We start from the raw sequence: 22,033 nt of genomic DNA, 5'->3' as shown, positions 1-22,033 counted from the left end.
TTTTTTTAATGAAAGATAACACCTAAACACCTCACTGATAATGTCACACAGCAATGCACTATGCCATACAATGTGATGATATGGAGTGGCATTGAAGCTTGTGGAATGAAAGAAAAAACTAAAGTTCATTCAAGAGTCCACGGACCACTCCACATGCCTTCAACCAGACAAAAATAGCTCAACAGTTTCCAGTGTTCTGTACCGATTCACTCTTAAGAGTGCAAATCACAGGTCCTACTGATAAGTTGAGTCTCATTCTCCCTGCTCTTCTCTATTGATTGTTCCTCTGCTCCAGCTTTGGACTTGTTTTCATCGCACACTAGATAGATGGTATTCTCCGGGCCGTTTTTGGCATCAGAGGTACGGCAGATGTTGGATCTCCCACAGAGGCGGCCCAACTGATTGACTTCTTGTTTAAAGGTCTTGCTGAAGATATAGTAGATGAACGGGTTGTATACAGTGGACGACTTGGCGAACAGACAAGGTAGCATGCTGACCTCAGGAGGCATCGAGTCACCGGGCCGGTAGATGGACCACAGGCTGACGATGCCGTATGGCGCCCAGCAGCCGACAAACCCAATGCTGATTAACACAGCGATCTGTAAAATAAAAAAAGTTCAGATCTGTTTTGGGGGCAGATGATGTTTCTATAAACATGTAAAACTAGAAATACACAGCTTTTTTGCTTCAGAAGATGTTAATTGATGGACTGGAGGCATGTGGATTACTTGTAGATTAATGTGATGTTTTAATCAGCTGTTTGGACTCTTATCCTGACGGCACCCATTCATTGCAGAAGATCCATTGGTGAGCAAGTGAAGTAATGCTAAATTTCTCCAAATCTGTTCCCATGAAGAAACAAATATTGGCCTAACAATATTTAACTGTAAAATTACATGAAATGCCCCATTAGATCATAGAGTAAGGGAATTTACTGTTAACCACTTAACAGGATTTTACCATTTTTATAGTCTTTTACCATTACATATATGATATTTTTTTTTACAGTGTGGGATTGTTAGACAGTTAGAGAAGAACATCATGTCTGTGTTTGTGTTAATGTTTGTGTCACGCAGTCTCTTTGTGAATACATTGACAATGCAAAATATGAATGCTGAATGTATCGCTGTCTTTAAACAACCTTCAGATGATGTGAAGCTTCTGTCTACAGCAGCTTTGAAATGGTCTCATGTGGGAAGAACATTAAAAGAAAGCAGGTGGGTATTGAATAATTTACAATTGTTTGAAATAACTGTTGCTTTGGAAACCTCAAGCACGTCTGGGATGAATAGAGCTCAGTTTTGAATGAGTTATGTTTACCTTTTCTTAAAATAAAATTCATACTACAGGGAGACATATCCCTCTGCGTTGTTAAACTAGAAAAGACAATGTTCAGGTTGGGATTTCTGAAAGAGTCAGAGTTGGGGGGGGGGGGGGGGGGGGGGGGGGGGGTGATTTAAGGATTAGTAACTGAAAGGTGTCTGGCTAGAACCAGACACTTAGTATCTATTATTGTATTTCTTCTGTGGAATACAAATAAGAAAACTTACATGTCAGGCATCTCTTCTTTCATATAGCAACAACAGACGGGATTTACAGCTCCGTTTAACACACTATAAAGTCCATGCAACGGATTCAATATATTCCAACTCTTCTGAAGCCATACAACAGTTTTGAGAGAGGAGCAGACTGAAAATGAAAGTCATTTTAACTCATTGTTCACACTGAATTCTTTATTTGCAAATTGTGTTTTCATTGTTTTGCATAATTTGCATAATTTAAATAGCTGAAATGATTTAAGCAGCTATTTGTGATGTATGCCACACATCTTAAGGCAGTAAGTTTAAATGCATGCACTAAACCCTGTTTTGTGTTCCACAAAATATCAAGGTTTTAAAAATCAAAATTAAATATTTAATATGTAATTATGTTTTTTTTTTTTTTATAGTATTGTGTCAAATTGATGCCTGGCCACTGTGACCTAAACATAACTAGTTACTCTGATAATTGCATCTGCATCTGTCTTGCTGTTTTGTACATGTCTTGTATGAGTTATTGAGGATAAAAGCCTCAGCTAGAAAGCCTCTGATGCTCTTGAGTTTCAGATCACGCTCAAGTAAGCACATAATGTACAGATCTTATTTCATAATAGTAGTGTAGCTGGTGCGACTCACCACCATGAGCCGCCGCTGCATCTTTACCATGTTGGGGATGTGGTTACTGTCGTCCATAGACTTGTAGGTAATGTATAGTTTCAGAGCAATAGCAGAGTAGCACGAGATGATGATGATGGCTGGGAGGATGAGATTCATGAAGAAGATGGTGATGATAAAAGACTGGCTCTGTTCCTTCATGTCTCTCCAGGCCAGAGTACAGGACAGGCCAAAGGGCTCTGGGCCATATTTTCCCCAGCCAATTAAAGGAAAAATAGCCCAGAGCAGCGCATACAGCCATGTGGTCACCACAAGCATCTTTGCGTTCCTTTTGCTGATTTTCTCTTCTATGGGAAAAAAAACCAGACAGTTAAAGTTGAAATAAAGGGGATCTGAATGCAAAATCAGTTTTTATATGTTGCTCTTTTATTTTTATTTTATATTTAGCATCGTATTGTCTTCCTATAAGGATAATTAAACATAATCTAGTTTTGTATGACCATTTTCACCTCCTATCTTATTTATGAGCTGCTTTTTGTATCGTGACTACCTGCTGCTATAGTGGCTGTCAAACTGTGCAACTTGCTTATGAAGTGCCGTACGTTTGTGCTTGTTTCCAATGACGGAGCAAATAAATGGACCCATGTGGGTTGGCTGTGGCTACAATGTTAAACAAACAAAAGTATAAAATAAAGATATTAAATAAATAATTTAACAAGTTTTGTGATTTGGATTTGATTTAATTTGGTCTGATGATCCACACTGAATTCTTTTATTTTAAAAGAATAAATCAAAACCTGTTTTCTTTGATGCAATATGTCCCTATTGATTGATTGATTGTTATTTTTAGATTATTTTTAATGCTGATACTGACATTTACCTTTGTAATGGAATAATTTCAAAACCCAGTTAAAGCCTAAAACATCCTCTGTAGCTCATGTACTGTATGTGGTTGAACAATAATGATCATCATTTGCTTAAAAAACATCACCGAAACATGCATATTTAAAAAAGTATCAAATAAAGTTAAAGCAGAAATAATTTAACAATAACTTTCATGCTCAAGCATATATTTTTGATTTGATCATATTTGGTCAGATGATCCACAACAAATTATTTCATTTTAAAAGAACAGAGAATTTTAGTTTTTCCTTGTTTTAATTTATGTATATTTATTTATTTATAAAAATATTTATTTCTATTGATAGATACTCTAAGTAATTTTATTATAGAGATATTTATCTTTGTAGTGGAGTAATTTCAAAATCCTAAAACTTCCTCTGTAGCACAATGTAGGTGGACTTTTCCCAGAAAACTGGGGAATGTGTGCTTTTCCAGATTACAGATGCACAAATAAGATGAATCTGACATCTGGCACTAAATGCAAACATGAATATTAGATTGTTTCATTTAATGAAAACATGAGTAGTGCTTGCTCATGCAAAATTAGCAACTGTGATGCTAACTTGCCAACTTTCCAGTTGGTTGTTAGGCAATGCTATATGTTTTCTATATGGTTTCTAGATTGTTGTTAGGACATTCCAGGTGATTGGCAGTGGGTTGCTGGATGTTTTCTAGGGTTTTCTGGGTGGTTGTTTAATTTAACGGGCCTACTTAATGAGTTATTCTGGGTTGGTATCTCTTTCAGCTCTTTATTAGCATTTCTCTAGCAATAAGAACAAACAAGAAATCTATTTGTTTCCCTCCATAGCAGTTATTCCCATGCCAAGTTTCATTTCAATAATTCAGTGTTTGTCTTCTGGCATGAGTCAAAAAACTCTATTAAGTTAGCTTAACTGAACTGTCATGTTGAGTTACATGGTGTGTAAAAGACAACTATCTGCTGTAACAGAGCTCCCTAGCAGCTCTCGGTGAGAACATGACCTCTTACAAGAGCTGAAACCAGATCATTCCCTCTGTAAAAAACTTACCGAAACCTTGCTTTATTATGTTTTAGTGGAATTAATCAGAAATGATTGGCTGTATAATATACATTTAATAAATTGATAATGCTCTGTTTGGGGTCTCAGCGATATCAATGTCATTTGAAAAGTATGGTCAAATGAATATTCTGAGTTTAGTGCAAGTTTAGCTCAATCAACAGCATTTGTGGCATAAATATTGATTACCACAAAACTGATTACGATTCGAGTAGCAATGTGAAGCTCATCATTTTATAAAAGTACCTGACTTAATTTTTTCCGTTAAAATAGTGTATTATTTGAGGTGCAAAGCTGTTAAAATCATTTTAAGGTTTTTAGGTTAATATGTGATTTTTCACATTATACTATTTATTATCAAAATCATCAACATCCATATTGTTTACATATTGTGGCTATACTATTAAAACTGTTTATAGCAGATAACATGCATCAGACAAATGTCTGTACCTCTGAAATATACATCATTGTCATTCTCAACAGAACTTTGACATGGTAAGAAAAGATAATTGAACTCTCAGGAGCCCTGAGGTTGTACCACTCATTAGAAATCCATGCAGGAGTCAGAATAAAAAATAGGTACAAGGATAGAGCCCAGGGGAACTCACTGGGTGACTGGAGTGTTAAAGACACAATGAATCGTACAATAGCCATAATTGCCAGGGTCATCATGCTAGCTGCTCCAAAGAAAAATCCCATCAGGCCATAGTACACACAGGTGACATTTCCTCCTATCCAATGGTGGTTCCACGCTGAAGCTACAGCCAGGGGGTACATGGTGACGGCTGCTCCCAAATCTGTCACAGCAAGATTCACACTCAAATACTCAGGGGGCTTCATGTGGTTTGACCGCTTGTATGCCATCAGAAGAACCATCAGATTCCCCACAATGGAAAGAATTGCTGCATGTGAAAGACAAAAAGAAGAAATACATACAAGTTATTTTCTTTAATGTACTTAAAGTGCTCTATTTTCATACACTAGTTTTGCACTTAATATATACAAAAAAATAATTCTATAGTACCTCTTAAGATAAACTTGTCTAAGATTGTCTAAGTGTACTCAACTGTGCTATTTTGAGACAACATGAATATGAACTAAAATGTGCTTTTAACATGCTGTCTCTGTATTTTAAAAATGTATTTAGTTACCACTTGTAGTACACTGAAACCCATCCTTCATACACTAGTACACTCAGAGGTACTACACGTGTTAAGTGGTAATAAAAAAAAAACACTTATTACTAACCCTACACTTTTGAACGATAATGCATGTGCATATTGTAGCTAATAACTATCACGTTTTGAATAACACTAATTACATCTGTAACTCTTGATTCTGATTGGTCAGCCGCTGCACTATATGCTCAAATATTCTGTCTGTTCTTGTCTTGTCATGTATTATAATCTCTTTATTCTCACATATTGTAATAATTTAGACTTAATCCATGTATTACATTTAATTTCCATTTATGTATTTTGACAGAAAACATATGACATACTGTGTTCTGATTTTGTGAGAATGACTGGCTAACTACATCCATCTCTATACTTACACTTCCTTCCATATACTTGCTGAGAAACTGCAAGATGATGTATTATATCTATATATGAATTTTATTTAGATTTTTAAATGTTTTACATTAATGCATATTGTGCACTGCATTTTAACTTATGCATTTGGTCGATGCTTTTAACCAAAGTCACATGCATTTCATTCAAGGTTCATTTTATCAGTCCATATCCCATGTTGTTGGCATTGCTAGTCTCCTTTTAATCTACAGATCGCATTATATAGCGTTCTGTTCTGAGAAAATGTTGGGATCAAATCCCAAAGACAAATTCCTCATGTAGTCTTATGTAACCCCATCTTCAAACAGTCTCTTGTGTCCTTACTTTGTGTCTCAGCCTCACTTTTATCTCAGTAACCTGCGTCATCTTGCCTCCTCTATGACCTTCTTGTTTTGCCCTTCAGCCATGTGTAGTTTCCAATAAGTCCCAAGCAAGGTTTAGATTGGTTCAGTTCCAACCCCACATACTGTATGAGCTAAAGTGGCTAAATTTTCCTTGCATTGTCATGTTTGATCTGTGCTCTGGGGCATAGAAAACTGAAAAAAGACTTGATACAGTCTGCTCTGGTGACCTGGAGGTCTCAGAGGTTATGCTTCATCTTTGAGAAGAGACAGTCAAGAATGGTTTTGCAAAGATAAATAGAGACCCATCAGTCTATTCATCCTTGGAGTAATGACATGGCTGATTACTCTGTCCTCAGACTCTCTTGCCTCTGACATAACTGCATTGTTCACAGTTAAACCTACCTACTGATCAGCTCGAATAAGCCTGGTCACTGTACGATTACATATCAATGACACAACTTTTTGAATTCTCTATATAAATACTAAATGAGTGTCATGGGAGAGAATGAAAGAGGTCATAGACACATAGGCCTACTTTAATATCTTTGCACTAAAGTTTCATTAATCCGTTTGGAAACAGACTCACTATTACGCGCCAGAAACGGTAACCAAAAAAGTTGGAGATCCAGCGCAAACTTACCAATGAGCAGCAGGAACGCACCGACTACATAATCCACAGCGGGTGATAGTTTAGAGGAATAAATATCCATGTGGACAAGTGAGATGTGCTCTTAAACGGACGAGATGTTAATTGCCAGAAAGAAACGCGCTCGACGTGGATCGGTGCGATTTGGAAAAAAATTCTAGAAAATATATACGCCGCGAAATTCCACTGGAACAAGAAGCTATAGACGATCCACACTGCTGTCAGGTGTCAGAAACATCTGATGTCCAGAAAAGATAAAGAACGCGATTAAATGAAGCCCCCAACTCAACAACATACCTAGAAAATAAAGCGATGCCGCTGTTTTTGCTCAGTAAGGAATAAAACAGAAGAACTCGCCATGAGAGGTTAGCACTAAACGCCCTCAATCCAGCGACTGATACAACATCTCTACAAGGGTCCGCTTCACTAAAGTCCTCAAAAGGAGGGGCTTCATGATGAAAGGACCACACTTAAGTCCATTGGGAGAACAGATAGATAGACAGGTTGTAAGCATTGTAAACAAACCATATCTTAAAATAAAATAAAATGTTATTTTATCTTAAAATAAAACAACAATACAGAATAATATATATATATATATATACATACATACATACATACATACATACACAGATTGAGAGAGAGAGAGAGAGAGAGGTCTATAACCATTGTTGTTCTGTTTTGGAGAGTCAAAGTCATCTCTTATACAAGTGCATTACTGTCACTGTACAATAGCCATAAATTGCAATCATGCATCCTCACAAAACACACTTGATTACAGAAACAGAAAGCATAGAAACAAGTAAAGGAAACAAGTAGTTGATTCTTCTTCACATTTAGGCAATTAAATCAAATCAAATTAACAAGCTTCAGATGTCAGTTTTTTTTTCAAGATTTTTCAAGATTATGAAAGAAATTGGGACTTTCATTTTTAAGTAAAAAAAATAATAATCAAATCTGGAGCCACTTTAAAGTATAGGGCACCAAGACAATTATGTTTAGCTCTATTTGTTGTCTCTCAGTGAAAGTTAATCACTGTAAGTGTTCAGAATCAGAATCAGAATCAGAATCAGAATCAGAATGAGCTTTATTGGCCAGGTATGTTTACACATACAAGGAATTTGTTGTAGTGACAGAAGCTCCACAGAGCAACAGAAAGACAGCAACAGGACAGGACACAGATAATAAAAGAATAATATACAAATATCCCAATAGGCAATGTACAAAGCAGCAAAAACACAATATATTATATAGACAACTATGTATGTACAGGTCAAGTATGTGCAAATTAGAAATGAGAAAATAAAAATAAAATAAGTGAGTGTGGTGAATGGATAATGTATTATAGTTGTGTGTTCCACGTTTATTGTTGAGTGTTCATGAGATGGATTGCCTGAGGGAAGAAACTGTTCCTGTGTCTGGTCGTTCTGGTGCTCAGAGCTCTGTAGCGTCGACCAGACAGTAACAGTTCAAAGAGGTTATGTGCTGGATGTGAGGGGTCCAGAGGGATTTTACCAGCCCTTTTGCTCACTCTGGATAAGTACAGTTCTTGGAGAGTGGGGAGGGTTGTACCAATGATTTGCTCAGCAGTCCGGACTACCCGCCGTAGTCTTCTGAGGTCAGATTTGGTAGCTGAGCTGAACCAGACAGTTATTGAGGTGCAGAGGATGGATTCAATGATGGCGGAGTAGAATTGTTTCAGCAGCTCCTGTGGCAGGTTGAACTTCCTCAGCTGGCGAAGAAAGTACAACCTCTGCTGGGCCTTTCTGACAATGAAGTCTATGTGAATATCCCACTTTAGGTCCTGGGAGATGGTGGTGCCCAGCAATCTGAATGACTCCACTGCAGTCACAGTGCTGTTCGTGATGCTGAGTGGGGGGAGAGCAGGGGGGTTTCTCCTGAAGTCCACGATCATCTCCTCCGTTTTGAGCGTGTTAAGCTCCAGGTTGTTAAGACTGCACCATACAGCCAGCTCCTTAACCTCCTGTCTGTAAGCAGACTCGTCACCGTCCTGGATGAGGCCGATCAGTGTGGTGTCGTCTGCAAACTTCAGGAGCTTGACAGAGGGGTCTTTAGAGGTGCAGTCGTTGGTGTAGAGGGAGAAGAGCAGTGGGGAGAGTACGCAGCCCTGAGGAGCTCCTGTGGTGATGGTACGAGTGCTGGATGTGAATTTACCAAGCTTTACTAGCTGCTGTCTGTCTGTCAGGAAGCTGTTGATCCACTGGCAGACGGAGGTGGGGACAGTACATTCAGTACATTTAAATCCATCAGGAATTGTCAAATAAAATGAGATTAAGATATCTGAGAGGTTCAGCACATATGGTTTGTGTGCACAGCAGAAATTAGACAAATTATGCAATAACAGCACAATGCTTTGAGGAAATTATTGAGCACCGTTCACAATTAAAGTTGTTTTTTTCATCTGCAATCTCATGTTTATTTCTTTAACTGGTTCTTGTGCAGCGGAGACCTGTGGGTGTACTGTGGTTAGTTGAATACTTTGCTCAAAAATGAAAATTATCTTTAAAAAAATACTCACCCTCAGGCCATCCAAGATGTAGAGGAGTTTGTTTGTTCAAAACAGATTTGGAGAAATTTAACATTACATCACATGCTCACCAGTGGATCCTCTGCAGTGAATGGGTGCCGTTTTATGTAACTGAAATGTAATTTTCTGCAAATTACATTTCAGTTACATTTCTCATTTCTGTAGGCTACCAGTTGTATGCATTGATGGGTTTCAACCTTTCTGTGTCTTCACTTATGCAGTCCTATCGCTGTGGACACTACCTCCTCAAAGAACATCTAAAAAATCTCCTTTGCATATGATTCTTTTAGTTTTCCCTTCCTAATAACACATCTGCATGACTCATTTACCTTTGATTAATACCTTTGAATTATTCATAACTGTTATCTGAATTCATTAGTGGAAACAGTAGCTTACTAATTAACTGGATTTAGCATCTTACATCTGGTGTTATGCAAGTATGCAATATAACTGTTTATGTGTGGTAATTCAGAAAACTTTAAAATAAGAAAATAGGCATGAACATATGCTGCATATGTCATTTTAGTCAGTTTTATAGTGTCTTATTATTATAAATACATTAAATGAATACATTTAAGAATTTACATGAAAGGGGGTGCATACATTAAAAAAGGCTAGAAACATCGCCCCTATAGAGCTTATATAGCTTTGCCTCCGTTGCATCTGCTGTCCTCCGTTGTATTTCTTCAGGGTAAAGGTAAAGTTGTACAAATATATGAATGAACTGCTCGTTTTAAAATCTTACCGATCTACTTACATTTGTTATGACATCTGCTTTGAACATTACAATGCTCATTATATCTTTAGTTAACAAGGTGCAGTGCATGTGTTCTATGTCAACAGTACCATGCGCATATGTCGATAATGGCAGAGGACTGTCCAGGAAAAGAAGAAATTGTTGAATAAAGTTGTTGAATAAAATCGTAAAGTTGTTTTTTGTTTTCTTTGTGCACAAAAAAATTCTCGTAGCTTCATATAATTATTGTTGAAACACTGATGTCACATGGACCATTTTGACAACGTTCTGTCAACGTCAGTCAGTGTGAAAAATTATTTGAATGAAAACAAGGTTCAATGGAAAACTGAAAGCAACATAAGACAAAATTGAGACAAAAAAAATAAAAAATCTTCCTTCCGATTGATAAATCAATCAAACAACCATTCTATCTTCTTATAAAGCTTTATCTTTTATAAAGATTACAATAGCTCTGATCTCACAATAATCTGCCGAAAGCGAAAAGGTTAGGCAGCAGTAAAAGATAAGGTAAAAGGAGAAAAGAATAAGATGTCGTTCAAACAGGCAGCATTTGACTGCTGCTTGTTTCACTGGCATCAAAAGATTAATTTTTATGAAATGTTTCTTTCATTTGCTAATTACTTAATTCCATGTCCCATGTTCATGCAGTAGTGCACTACTTTGGGCTGCAGACACAGACTTGATGCTCTTGAAAATGTCATAGCACACAGAATCCAAGCATTTCCATATTGCAAACCATCCGGCAACCTTTTTATTTAGTGTGTGTTCACTCTTCTGCTGTCTCTTGTGCCCTGCTAGTTTCCTCTGAGCTTTCTGCTCCTATACAGAGTGTCATTTTGCTCACAGCATCCCAGCAACAATACATCCGGATTTGCCGAAGCTCTCTGCGGAAAGATTTGCGGAAAACATAGTAGACTAAAGGGTTGTAAACCGTTGAGCATTTTGCAAAGAGGCAGGGTAGCAAGCTGACAATGGGTGCCACGGTGTCTTTGCCATTAGAGTGAAACATGGTCCAGAGACTGATGAACACGTAGGGCGCCCAGGATACAATAAAGCCGGCACTGATCAGGATGCCCATCTGAAACACACAAGAAAAAACTGAAAGCAGAAAGCAGTTAAAGGAATATTCCACCCAAAAATGAACATTTGCATACAAATCTGCATCTAAGATGTAGATGAGTTTATTTCTTCATCTGAACAGAATGAAAATGGGTGCCGTCAAAATGAAAGACCAAACAGCTGATAAAAACATCACAGTAATCACAGTAACCACTCCAGTCTATCAATTAATGTCTTGTGAAGGAGCTTCAAACTTGTAAAATGTGAGTCCCCTATCCAGAGTATTGCTGTTGTGTGGATTACTTGTGGATTATTGTGATGTTTTTATCAGCAGTTTGAACTCTCATTCTGACGGCACCCATTCACTGCAGAGCATCCACTGGTGAGCAAGTGATATAATGTTTAATTTCTTAAAATCTGTTATAATGAAGAAACAAACTCATCTACATCTTAAGCCCTAAACAGACTGTACTTTATGTTTACCACTAGGCTAGCGCATGCTGATGACATTTTATTTTTCTATAGAAATGTGCGTTGTATCGTACGAGTCTATAGGTGTCATCATTGTACAGTTTACACACACATCTTAGCCAAGTTTATTTGATCCATGTCGCACAGTGTGACATGCAGTGGATCTTATAGGATTGCTAAAATTGTATAGTGTGTTTTGGGCTTTAGATGGCCTGAGGGTTCGTTTTCAGAAAATTTTCATTTTTGGGTGAGCTATACCTTTAAAAGTGATTCATGTTGGTCATGTTGGATGCTACTGCTGTTGCAGTCTGGGGAAAAGGGCACTAATACATTAATTTAAAGTGATGGCTCTACATGAACCATTTAATAATTAAGGCTTATGAACATTCTGTGCTTAAAATTCAGATCCAGTGAAAATATTGCAGAAATACCTGATTACATTTAGATCTTAGCTCCAGAGGGAAAAAACCCGACAATAAACTATTAAGCTTTAGATGCAAATGCCTGGAAAATGACAAGGCTATTTCTTGGAAATACTTTACATCCATTAGTGACCTTTAATGGATGGAGCATGACCTTTACCCATTTCACTCACTTCTATAATCTGGGCACCGAAAAAGAAAAAAAAAAGTTGTTTTAGGTTTAAAATTTTAGATCTAAAATCAAATGAGCAAAAAAATAAACATAAAATAAATATATTAAACAACACTGTTGTGGGCAGAAGGTGGAGCTGGGGTGAGAATCAGTGTCTGACACTGTAGCAGGAAAAACTGTTAAGCTTCCTTCAGATGTGTGAATGCTCCAGGGTTTGCACGTACTGTGACCCTGCATGTTGTTAAAAACTTAAAAGGCAAGTTTGCTGATTTTCAACCAGCTTTGTTTTGTTTTTCTTCATGTTACCTAGAGAGATACAACTGGTCATTTGCATATACCACGACACTGTAATAATACAAAGCTGGCTGAGAATGATCAAACTTGTCCTTTAAAAGAAAAAAAAACCCTAGCTGTAATTTTAGTGCACATACTTTTTAAGAAAGAATGCAATCAAAACAATATTTATCCTGAAAACTTCAGAAATCAAATATTTGATAGCTATGCTCACTAAAGGTTATATTAAGATTATTATTTTAACAAAATTTTGCAGACAAAAGAGGTATATTGTCTGTTGTCAACAGCTCACACAGAATCCATTTTAAAATCAAATAGTTTTCTGTTAGTCTTGGCCATTATGGAAAATTTGTGACCAACTTGCAGAATTTTGCCCCGATGTAGATTTACCAGATTGCATGGTTTCCTATTTAAATTACTTGATTTTGCTGAACAATGGAAAATGTGAGCATAGTACTCATAATTACTGTTACTGTAGTTTAAACAAACCCATTAAACTTTGATGCGTAACTTGTCTCACACCATTTACCATTTGTGGTATGGAGATGAACGATACCTTATATCGTTACAAACTTGACTTTATTTTCCAGTGGTCTTATAAAAGCTTGTACAGTACATTGTGAAAAGCTAGCCAGTCATATTGGAGCCTGGCAATTTCAAGAAAGCTCTTAACATTGTTGTGTGCAATTTTTGGATATCCCTTACCAGGGTGACTTTCCTCTCAACGGCCCCAGAGTTGGGCAGGCTATCATTGCTCTGGATGGACTGATAGGCCTTGTGGAGCTTCCAGGCGATGCCAGTGTAGGAGAACAGGATGACCGCACATGGGATCAGGGTGCACAGGATGGCCAAAGCCATAATGAACGAAGAACCATTTAAGGAGTGCTGGTAGCCGGCCCAGTCCACAGAGCAGGCCAAACCGTAGGGTTCCGGCCCGTATCCTCCCCATCCCAGAAGAGGAAACACTGCCCAGAGCAGTGAATACAGCCAGATCACACCAATCAATATACTGATAGTTTTTCTTTGAAACTTGCTACCTGGAACAGAGATATAAGAAAAAAGTGAATTGATGCTGTTCTTCAAAGGGGAAAGCTCATTCTTTAGAGTTTTTATCAAACATGTATAGAGTTTAGCCATGCCTAGAAAGACAACTGAACTAAATCCCACTGCCAATAACCTATTTTTCCAAGGCAATTAGCAGGTTGGTAATTTGAAAATGAAAAGAAAACAGAGCAATGAGAAACTGTCTATTTGGAAAACAATTGGGTTTAAATTGATCCCTCAAATTTCAGATGAAACATCATTATGCTTGTCTATATTCTTCACTGACCTTTTCAAGCGTCATTAAACATTTCAAGGATAGATATTCCTTGTGTTTTGAGAGCAAATTACAGTTTGGGTACAAATTAATGACCGATTAAAAATATATAAGAGTCTACATACAGGTACTTTAGAACATTTCAAAAGCTCGTTCTGGATGATGAATCATGCAATATTTTCTCAACCACTCCTAAAATGGGCCATTCTGTTGGCTGAGCATGGGTTGTACTGTACTTTAAATGAACAAAATATTTAGAATATTCAGAATTCGATGCAAGTAGCCTATTTAGACAAGAACCCTTTTCTGGAAAGTTTATACAGTCTATTGTCAATTTGAATACATGTAAATACCTATTGAAAATGACTGTTTACTGCAAGAGCATATAAATCTGCTTTCATCCAATCAGCAACTGATGGACCGAACCAAGTCTCCATCTTACATTTTTTTCTGAAATCTGTTTCACTTCGATGAACATCACAATACAGAAGAAAAGATTGTTTCTTGTTGTAGATAGCTCTAAATCTTTGACTATTTTTCTTTCATCTGCAACCATAGAAAACTTTAATTTATCATAACTGCATAGCACAATAGCACCATTTCAATTCTGTGAGTCCTGGCATTTCTGGTGGCAAATTTGTGGCTTCCTGCCATTCTGCTTTCTATTAAACAATAGAAACATTCAAAAAGACAAAGATGTTTCATCTCTCTATTCTGATTTTGATTCTATAACTGTGTTTACATTGTTATTTACATTTATATATATATTTAGAAATTTTCTATATAAAATTATACATTTTGTAGAAAAGACTTGGGCTAGTTGCTATACACTATTTTACAGTGAATATTTATTACATTTCACTGCTGGACTTACATTTCACTGTTGGTTATACTCTGGATAATTGTGTATGTGACAAATAAAATCTTGAATCTATTAGTGAAGTGAAGTGACATACTTCCAAGTATGGTGACCCATACTCGGAATTCGTGCTCTGTATTTAACCCATCCAACGTGCACACACACAGCAGTGAACACACACACACACACACACACACCCGGAGCAGTGGGCCATTTATGCCATTTATGCTGCGGCGCCCGGGGAGCAGTTGGGGGTTCGGTGCCTTGCTCAAGGGCACCTCAGTCGTGGTATTGAGGGTGGAGAGAGCACTGGACATTCACTCCCCGCACCTACAATCCCTGCCGGCCCGAGACTCGAACCCGCAACCTTTGGATTACGAGTCCGACTCTCTAACCATTAGGCCACGACTTCCCTGTATTAGTCTGGGCTTAGTTTTGAAAGTCAAGCGGTATGGACTCAAACTTTAAAATCTTGGCTACATAAACACTATTGAACGTATTAATAACTGAATTAATAAAGTAATGAATGTTTTTACATTTTCAAATGCTGTTTTTAAATGTGATTTAAGCCTTAATGGAATCAGCACAGCACCTGATTTTGGAGGGTTTCCTGTCACCAGATATCTCACTAACCCCATGACGGCCAGGGTCATGATGCTGGCCACACTGAAGATCATACCCATCAGGCCATAGTACAGGCAGGAAGGGTCACCTCCAATCCAGGCGTGGTTGAAGGCAGAGGCGATTGAGAGTGGGTACATGCTGAGAGCCATACCAATGTCAGTCACAGCCAGATTGACCGTGAGGAGCTCAGGAGCTCTGAGAACGCCGTGACGCCAGGCAGCTGTTATCAGGACAGCTGCGTTGCCCAGGATGGAGAGAATGGCTGGAAAAAAAGTGGTAAAAGTGGTGAAAAAGTAAAAATCGAATTCCTGATCGATAAACTAAGCAGGATTGTGTTTCATTGATGATTTTAGAGACTTGTAACATTGTATCTTCACCTGTAGCTACTGTATAAGAAAATATAACATTACATTCATCCAGCCAAAATAGAATAAATTGTGTATGGCAGCTGGTATATTTGGGAGCGTGGTAAATGCCAGGACATTTCTATTTTAAATAGCAAAAATTATATTTTTGTTGTTTTATTTTATTTGACTTTAACTTTAAATCGAATTAAAATCATTTTATTTAAATTACTGTTAAAATATTAGCAGAAAATAAAAAAGAGCAAATTGATCTACAAGCGATTATTTTAGCACGCACACATACAGTAATTTAAATGCAGGACTTCTCGTACAACAAAATGTTTTTATTTTTTCCCTGGCAAAGATCTTTATTTATTTATTTTTTTAATTGTTTATTTTTAACTCCCCCCCTTCTTCCTCTGTATACCCTTTTTCATTTGTTTTTGTTGTTTTCATTTCTACTACTGTTGTGAGATGTATATGTTTGTATTAATATGTACATAATTGCAAAATAATAATAATAATAAAAACTTCTCGTACAGCGTGCTGCCATCGTGCTTACGTTAGGAGGAGCGTACATTACGCAGGTTTGTACAGGTGGATGTAAATTCAAAAAATGATGTTCAAAATGATGCATGAAAAGTATATTCAAATGTATATATATTGTGAGGCGTGGCCCGAGCACCTATCAGCGTCGCCCTGGCAACAGAGGAGAAACACCTGCTCCCAATCACCACGGGCTGATCGGTCCCAGCTGAGAGGACTTCACACACGGCTACAAAAGCCGTGTGGATGCACACATGGGTGAGAAACTAACAAGGAAACTAACAAGCCGATCTTCTGTCCCGCAGAGAGCTCGGAGTGACCGATCAGCCCGACACCTCCCGCACTGTCTCCCGGAGCACCGAGCACAGCAGCACGAGGAGGAACGCGACACTCTGCACGCCCCACGGACACGGGAGTTGTTAGCACCTGCACCTTTTCTGTTTGAGCACAATAAATACACCCTCCGGGGCATTTATTGCACTTTCGCCTGTCGTGTGATCCTTCAGCCCGCTACACTATTTTCATTTATTATGTTAGTAACTTAGGGAAACAAAGAGACAGAAGTAGCCTAACGTTAGGCCTAAACAAACTCAAAGCGTACGAAATGTTTTGTATGTTTAATGTATGTTTTTATATAGTAATATTAATTTAAGTTGTTCATTTTATGGTTGGTTTTAAAGCCAACTTTTTATAATATAACAGTATGAATACAGTTTTTTTTAAACAAGGTTATGGTAATTGCACTTTATCTAATCGGGAGATTCCTCTTTCATTATGGATTGTTTTGTTTATATTCCATCAAGAGCATCATGAGGAGCAAAAGCTGTCACATATTTTTATTCACTCTTTTCAGCGCCTGCCTACATAATCTGTGGGATTTTGACTTAAACTGATTATTATTTGTGTTGAGTCAATGCTGCTGGTTAATTGTTGTACCGCAATATTAATATTGGCCTGCTGCGATACTAAATTAGACTAAACGAGCTTCCCCTCAGACAGAATTATTAATGTGTCCTGAACTGAATTGTTTCAAGATTATAGTAGCGGTGAGATAACAGTTTGATGATATGGCAACTATCAATAAAGTAGGCCTATTAATGTGCAGGATTGCGTTTGTTGTTGATTCATCTGCATCTTGTCACCCCTGGAATAGTTTGTTAACAGGCAAATCATATTTTAGGCATTTTAAATCTTAAAATAAATGTATAGTAAGTTGATAATGACAACACGTATGTCTTGTTGATCTATCTTTTTAGCCACGTGTTGATTGTTGTGGTTGCTAAAACGTTGTTTGAAGATGCTGTTGAAATAATGTATACTTGTTATGAATATAGGCTATATTTAGTAAGCTTGAGGACGTGTTTCATTAGCATTATAGTGCACCACATCCTGTAAAATCATGCCTTTACCTTCATTTTTGCAAAACTCCATATATACCTACCTTAGTTTTGACTTGTTTTGTTGGTTCAACCTTTGAATCATTTGCAATAAGCAAATAGATTGTATGGCTATAGGTGGTACAGTCTCAGTGCTCTGTATAGACAATCCATTTCTTGCATTTTAGCCAATACAATATATGCATATCATATTTTTCAAAGCTTTTTTTGTTTATCTCAGTAAGATGAAGAATTCATGGAAATACCTGTGACAAATCTAAATGTCACTAAGCAATCATGATGACTCTTCAGCTGAAAAAATATATTCTACGTCATCTGTTCGTGATGAAAATCCCCCCAAAGATAAATTTTGCAGACCCTGGGTTGAACAGCAAGGCATGTCATAGCCAACAGCAGTATGAAAGCTCTTGTGCAGTCAACGGTGTTCTTAGAAATATTTTTAAGAAAAACAAGAGTGGTCTTTTTTTGTTGACTTTGAGAAATCTTTAACTTTGTACAGTATGAATCATTTATATGGATTTATCATTGAGTTTGAAAAGGGTCTTGTATTACTAACTATCTATTTATTCAAACAAACTCGTAGTTCTTTTTTTTTGGGTTCTGAAGGCATTTATGTCAGTTAATTCATTCATCATCTCAATGCTTTTGATGTTAGTTAAACAGTCTTGCATAGATGTGTTTGGAGAATATTTGTCAAAAGGAGAAGTTAGATGGTTTTAGTATCTGAATTAAGCCCTTGTTTGTCAATGTGGCCATTTTGCACATTTTCTCTAACCTTTACGGTTAAATGGGTTAAATTTTGTCTTTGCATTTTAAGGGATATACATGCATATGACATTCGACGACGTTCTTGCATTTAAAAAAATAGATTTATGTTCTATGTCAAAAGTCAACAAAAGTAACTTTTTGAAGCTTGGTTTTTAATAAATGTCATGTCCGTCTAATGTCTTTTTTGGCATCATATGACTGCTTTAAATAATTCATTCACTGTCCAGTTAAAGCACTACAGTTATGGATGACTCAGAATAATATAAATTATCCAACAATTTCAAGCCCTTTTCACAACTTATTGTTCATGAATGATCTTTTGGGACTGAAGAGGAAGATTTTAGATCAGATTTTTTTTTTTTGGAAAAACTCATTTAAAAAAAATAAATAATTTTCATCATTTAGCACATCCATTTCCAATGACGTATGTATAATCTGCTACATTTATGTGCCATAACCCACTTTAAAAAGACAATTAAAATGTTTGTTTATAGGCTTTGCATTTTATGTAACCCAGGCTCATTGGAAATATTTGCCTGTGATGGCATTTCTGCAAAGTTATATTGCATTGCTTCTTGCACATTTTGCCACACTTCCATGTGAAATATCTAGTGAGTGGCACAAGCAGTTCTATCTGAAACAGATATACAAGAATCTGGCAATGTCCATTGGCTAAAAGGTTAATGCTTTGTTGCAAGTGCAGTGCACCAGGTGAGCTACCGAGCAAGTTTACCATGTCCAAAAAGCCATACATATGGAGATGGTTATGTGATGCAAATGTTAAAATGTATGTTTACAAATTATGCGCAGTGGTAAAAAATCTGCCCCATAATCATAATTAGTTTGAAAAGGAATAAAAGTCATTGCCATTTTACAGCCGCTAGTGTTCATTGTAGCTGGAAACTGCAGTGAATTGTATGTAGGTATATATGGAGTTTTGCAAAAATGTAAGTAAAGGCATGATTTTACAGGATGTGGTCCATTATAATGCTAATGAAACACGTCTTCAAATTGGTGAGCTAGTTATGCCAGCAATTAATTGCTTGCCTTTTTTTCAAATTAAATTTCCAATTAAAATATGACCAACACATGACATTTAACTATGCCAATATCTGTTCATGTCAGGTTCATAAATAGTCCTATTAATCCAGGCAAGGACTTTAACCTTATGACAGGGTTAAAACAGATTCTCAGAAAAGCCTAACAGGTATTCAAGCTGTTGCATGACAACAGTGACACTCTGACATTAATATATAATTTCACTGCTCTTGCATTGATAGCAGAGTACACAGGCAACTGTTAATTAGAAAAATAATTACAGGATGTTTTTTTCTGCACTCTATCTCTATTGTGAGGTGCTAGAAAGTGATTAAGCAAAAGAACAATATTGCTTTATATTTTGTTTAATCTCACTTTAATCAGACAAAGCTCCTGATGTGGCATTGCGTCCTTTGCAGGAAAGCATTAAACTGGTGTTAATTTAGTCTACTGAGCTGTTAACTGTTTACATAACTAGGCTCTAAAGATAAGATTTTAAGTGCTGCTCATTTACTTGCGTTCCTACAACAGTACATTATTGGGAACTCGACAGAAATGGGGTAAATTTGTCTTAGTTGCTTCTTAGTGCATTCTTAGAAATTTGCACATAAGAAGAGATGTCTCTAAGAGCATCACAAAGACGTTCATCAGCTCAGTCATTTCCTTTGTACTGCTCAGTGGAGCACAAACACATACTCTCGAGCACATCAGGTGGGCACTTTTAGAAAACGTTGCTCTGACCTGTGCTCCGCACACTGGCGGTGTCTGAAAGCTGAAAAATGCTACCTTCAGTAGGAGTGATATTGCATTTTGTCCAATTAAAGATACCTTTGTGTGTTCAGTTTGTAATCACCTTATATACATTGTAAAGTTTATTTTTTGGAATTTGTACATAAAACAAAGATTGTTTTAAACAAGAAATGATCATTTCAGTCTTCATATTTTCACTTAAAAATTTAATATTTAATTTAATGTTGCTTGCCATTTCTTTGTAATTATTTGTGAAAATTTACTAGCAGTTTCGGAGTGAAAGTTGCTTAAATAAATTCTACACCATTTTTTTCACACAATCTTGTTTGTGAACAATGGAAAAAAAAAAAAAAAACATATAAGCCTCCCAGAGGGCATGGGAGGTACATGTTCAATGATCGTATTCCTCTGACCTTCAAAGAGATGAAAAGAGCATTTATTCTGCTCCACAGTATGTGCATGCACTTTCAACTCATGGTATGTAAGGACGTATAGATTTTAGTACACATTTAAAATAATGGAATTCCTTGGATGTTAAAGGTTCTTTAAGGAGCTAGATGGCAATAAAGAACTTTGTGTATGTAGAACGGCAGGTATTATGCTTGAATTGTTTCTCAGAGCAAGACTTTTTCATTTTAACATATATCCATAGTGAGCAATTAATATGTCTAGATTCATAGATAGATCTCTTTCAGCAGTGCTATATAGCTAAAAAAAAGTCATTATAACACTCTAAAATAGATAAAACATAACTAATATGGAATTAGTGTAAATATTGCCCAATTCACCACCCTTTTGAATGCTGCTGCGGAGAATCTTTTGCAGAATCTTTTGTTTATGTTGTAAAGAGCATAACATGGTCCTATTCATATCGGTGTACTTAAAAAAAATTGAAGACTTGAATACCTGAAGTTATGTGGAAGTATCTGGTCTCAGCTGCAATATAAAATAGACTTTGGTTTCCATGGCTCTCTGACTTTGACATTTCTTTCTGTACATTGCTGCTAATAATGGTGAAAAATATAATATACTGCATCAATGACATAATCTCCATCTAGATTTAATATAACACTTCTGGTTAATCTGAATGCAACCTGGGACAGAGGCTTGATTGATTATTTTACATAATTTAATGAGTGATCAATCTGTACTTGAGGCTTAAACTGACTGAAATAATGACTAAAACTCTTAGACTTTTGAACATTGTACGAAACCATTGCTTGGTCATTTCTATTAAGTCATATCACCAATGTCAACTACTGATAATTCATAAATTGAAATTCTGCATAGTTGGAACGATTTCTAATGAGTTGCAGCTTTAGCACCAAATCAATTCTGAGATAAGACGTCATCGAGCAATCATTAATATCATAGGTAACACATACATTCGGGATACCTGGCTAAAGATGATAGCTATGGAGCAAGCTAGTTTTGAGCTTGTGTGGTGGTCATTAGCTGGTCCAACTTGGTCCTAGCATGTTGTGATGAAATGATGGACAAGGCAATTAATGGTGTCTAGTGATAACAGTGTGCCAATGTGTGCCACCAATCCCTTGCATATAAAAATCACAGAATTTATGTACACAGTCTAATGTAACATAAAAAATATATATGTATATCAAACAACTTCCTCATTTAAACTAAATGCATTTATCAAATCTGAGAATGTGGATCCTACAGATTATATATTTAACCAGTAACAATCATTCCTATTTAAACAGAACCTGGAAGAAGGTTATGAAACTTTTCATCACTATTCAGACACTCATAATGACTTCCTAGGTATAATTCAGAGGGTTGTCATTAATGTAGAAAATGTAAAACCTTGCTTGTATTTTTATCAATAGCAGTGTGAAAAAAGAGCACTTACCAACCACCAGCAAGAACGTCCCCGCACCATAGTCAACAGCAGGAGACAGTTTAGAGGTGTATCGATCCATTCCAGCTTCTCCGTCTGAATTGACTGCGAGTGTCATCCAGGGCTTTTTAATTTCACCTCCACTTTCCCAGGA

General features: G+C 36.7%; 1 protein-coding gene across 1 annotated transcript; it reads right to left on the bottom strand.

Moving 5' to 3' along the window:
* Window positions 1-212: 212 nt before the first annotated feature.
* Window positions 213-21,971, bottom strand: LOC306843514 (uncharacterized protein; the record flags this gene model as incomplete). The annotated part of the gene is made up of 8 exons (XM_079375037.1): window positions 21,892-21,971; window positions 15,147-15,440; window positions 13,083-13,414; window positions 10,755-11,037; window positions 6,649-6,738; window positions 4,702-4,995; window positions 2,175-2,500; window positions 213-599 (listed from the first exon to the last, which is right to left on the bottom strand). Exons 1-8 carry the CDS (start codon window positions 21,959-21,961, stop codon window positions 213-215), a joined length of 2,076 nt encoding a protein of 691 aa, XP_079231163.1. The 5' UTR covers window positions 21,962-21,971.
* Window positions 21,972-22,033: the final 62 nt, after the last annotated feature.

Source organism: Barbus barbus (genome assembly GCF_936440315.1).
Source record: "Barbus barbus genome assembly, chromosome: 24".
Lineage (NCBI taxonomy): Eukaryota > Metazoa > Chordata > Actinopteri > Cypriniformes > Cyprinidae > Barbus > Barbus barbus.
Note: the sequence above shows the minus strand (reverse complement) of the source record. Positions and strands in the feature narration are given on the sequence as shown.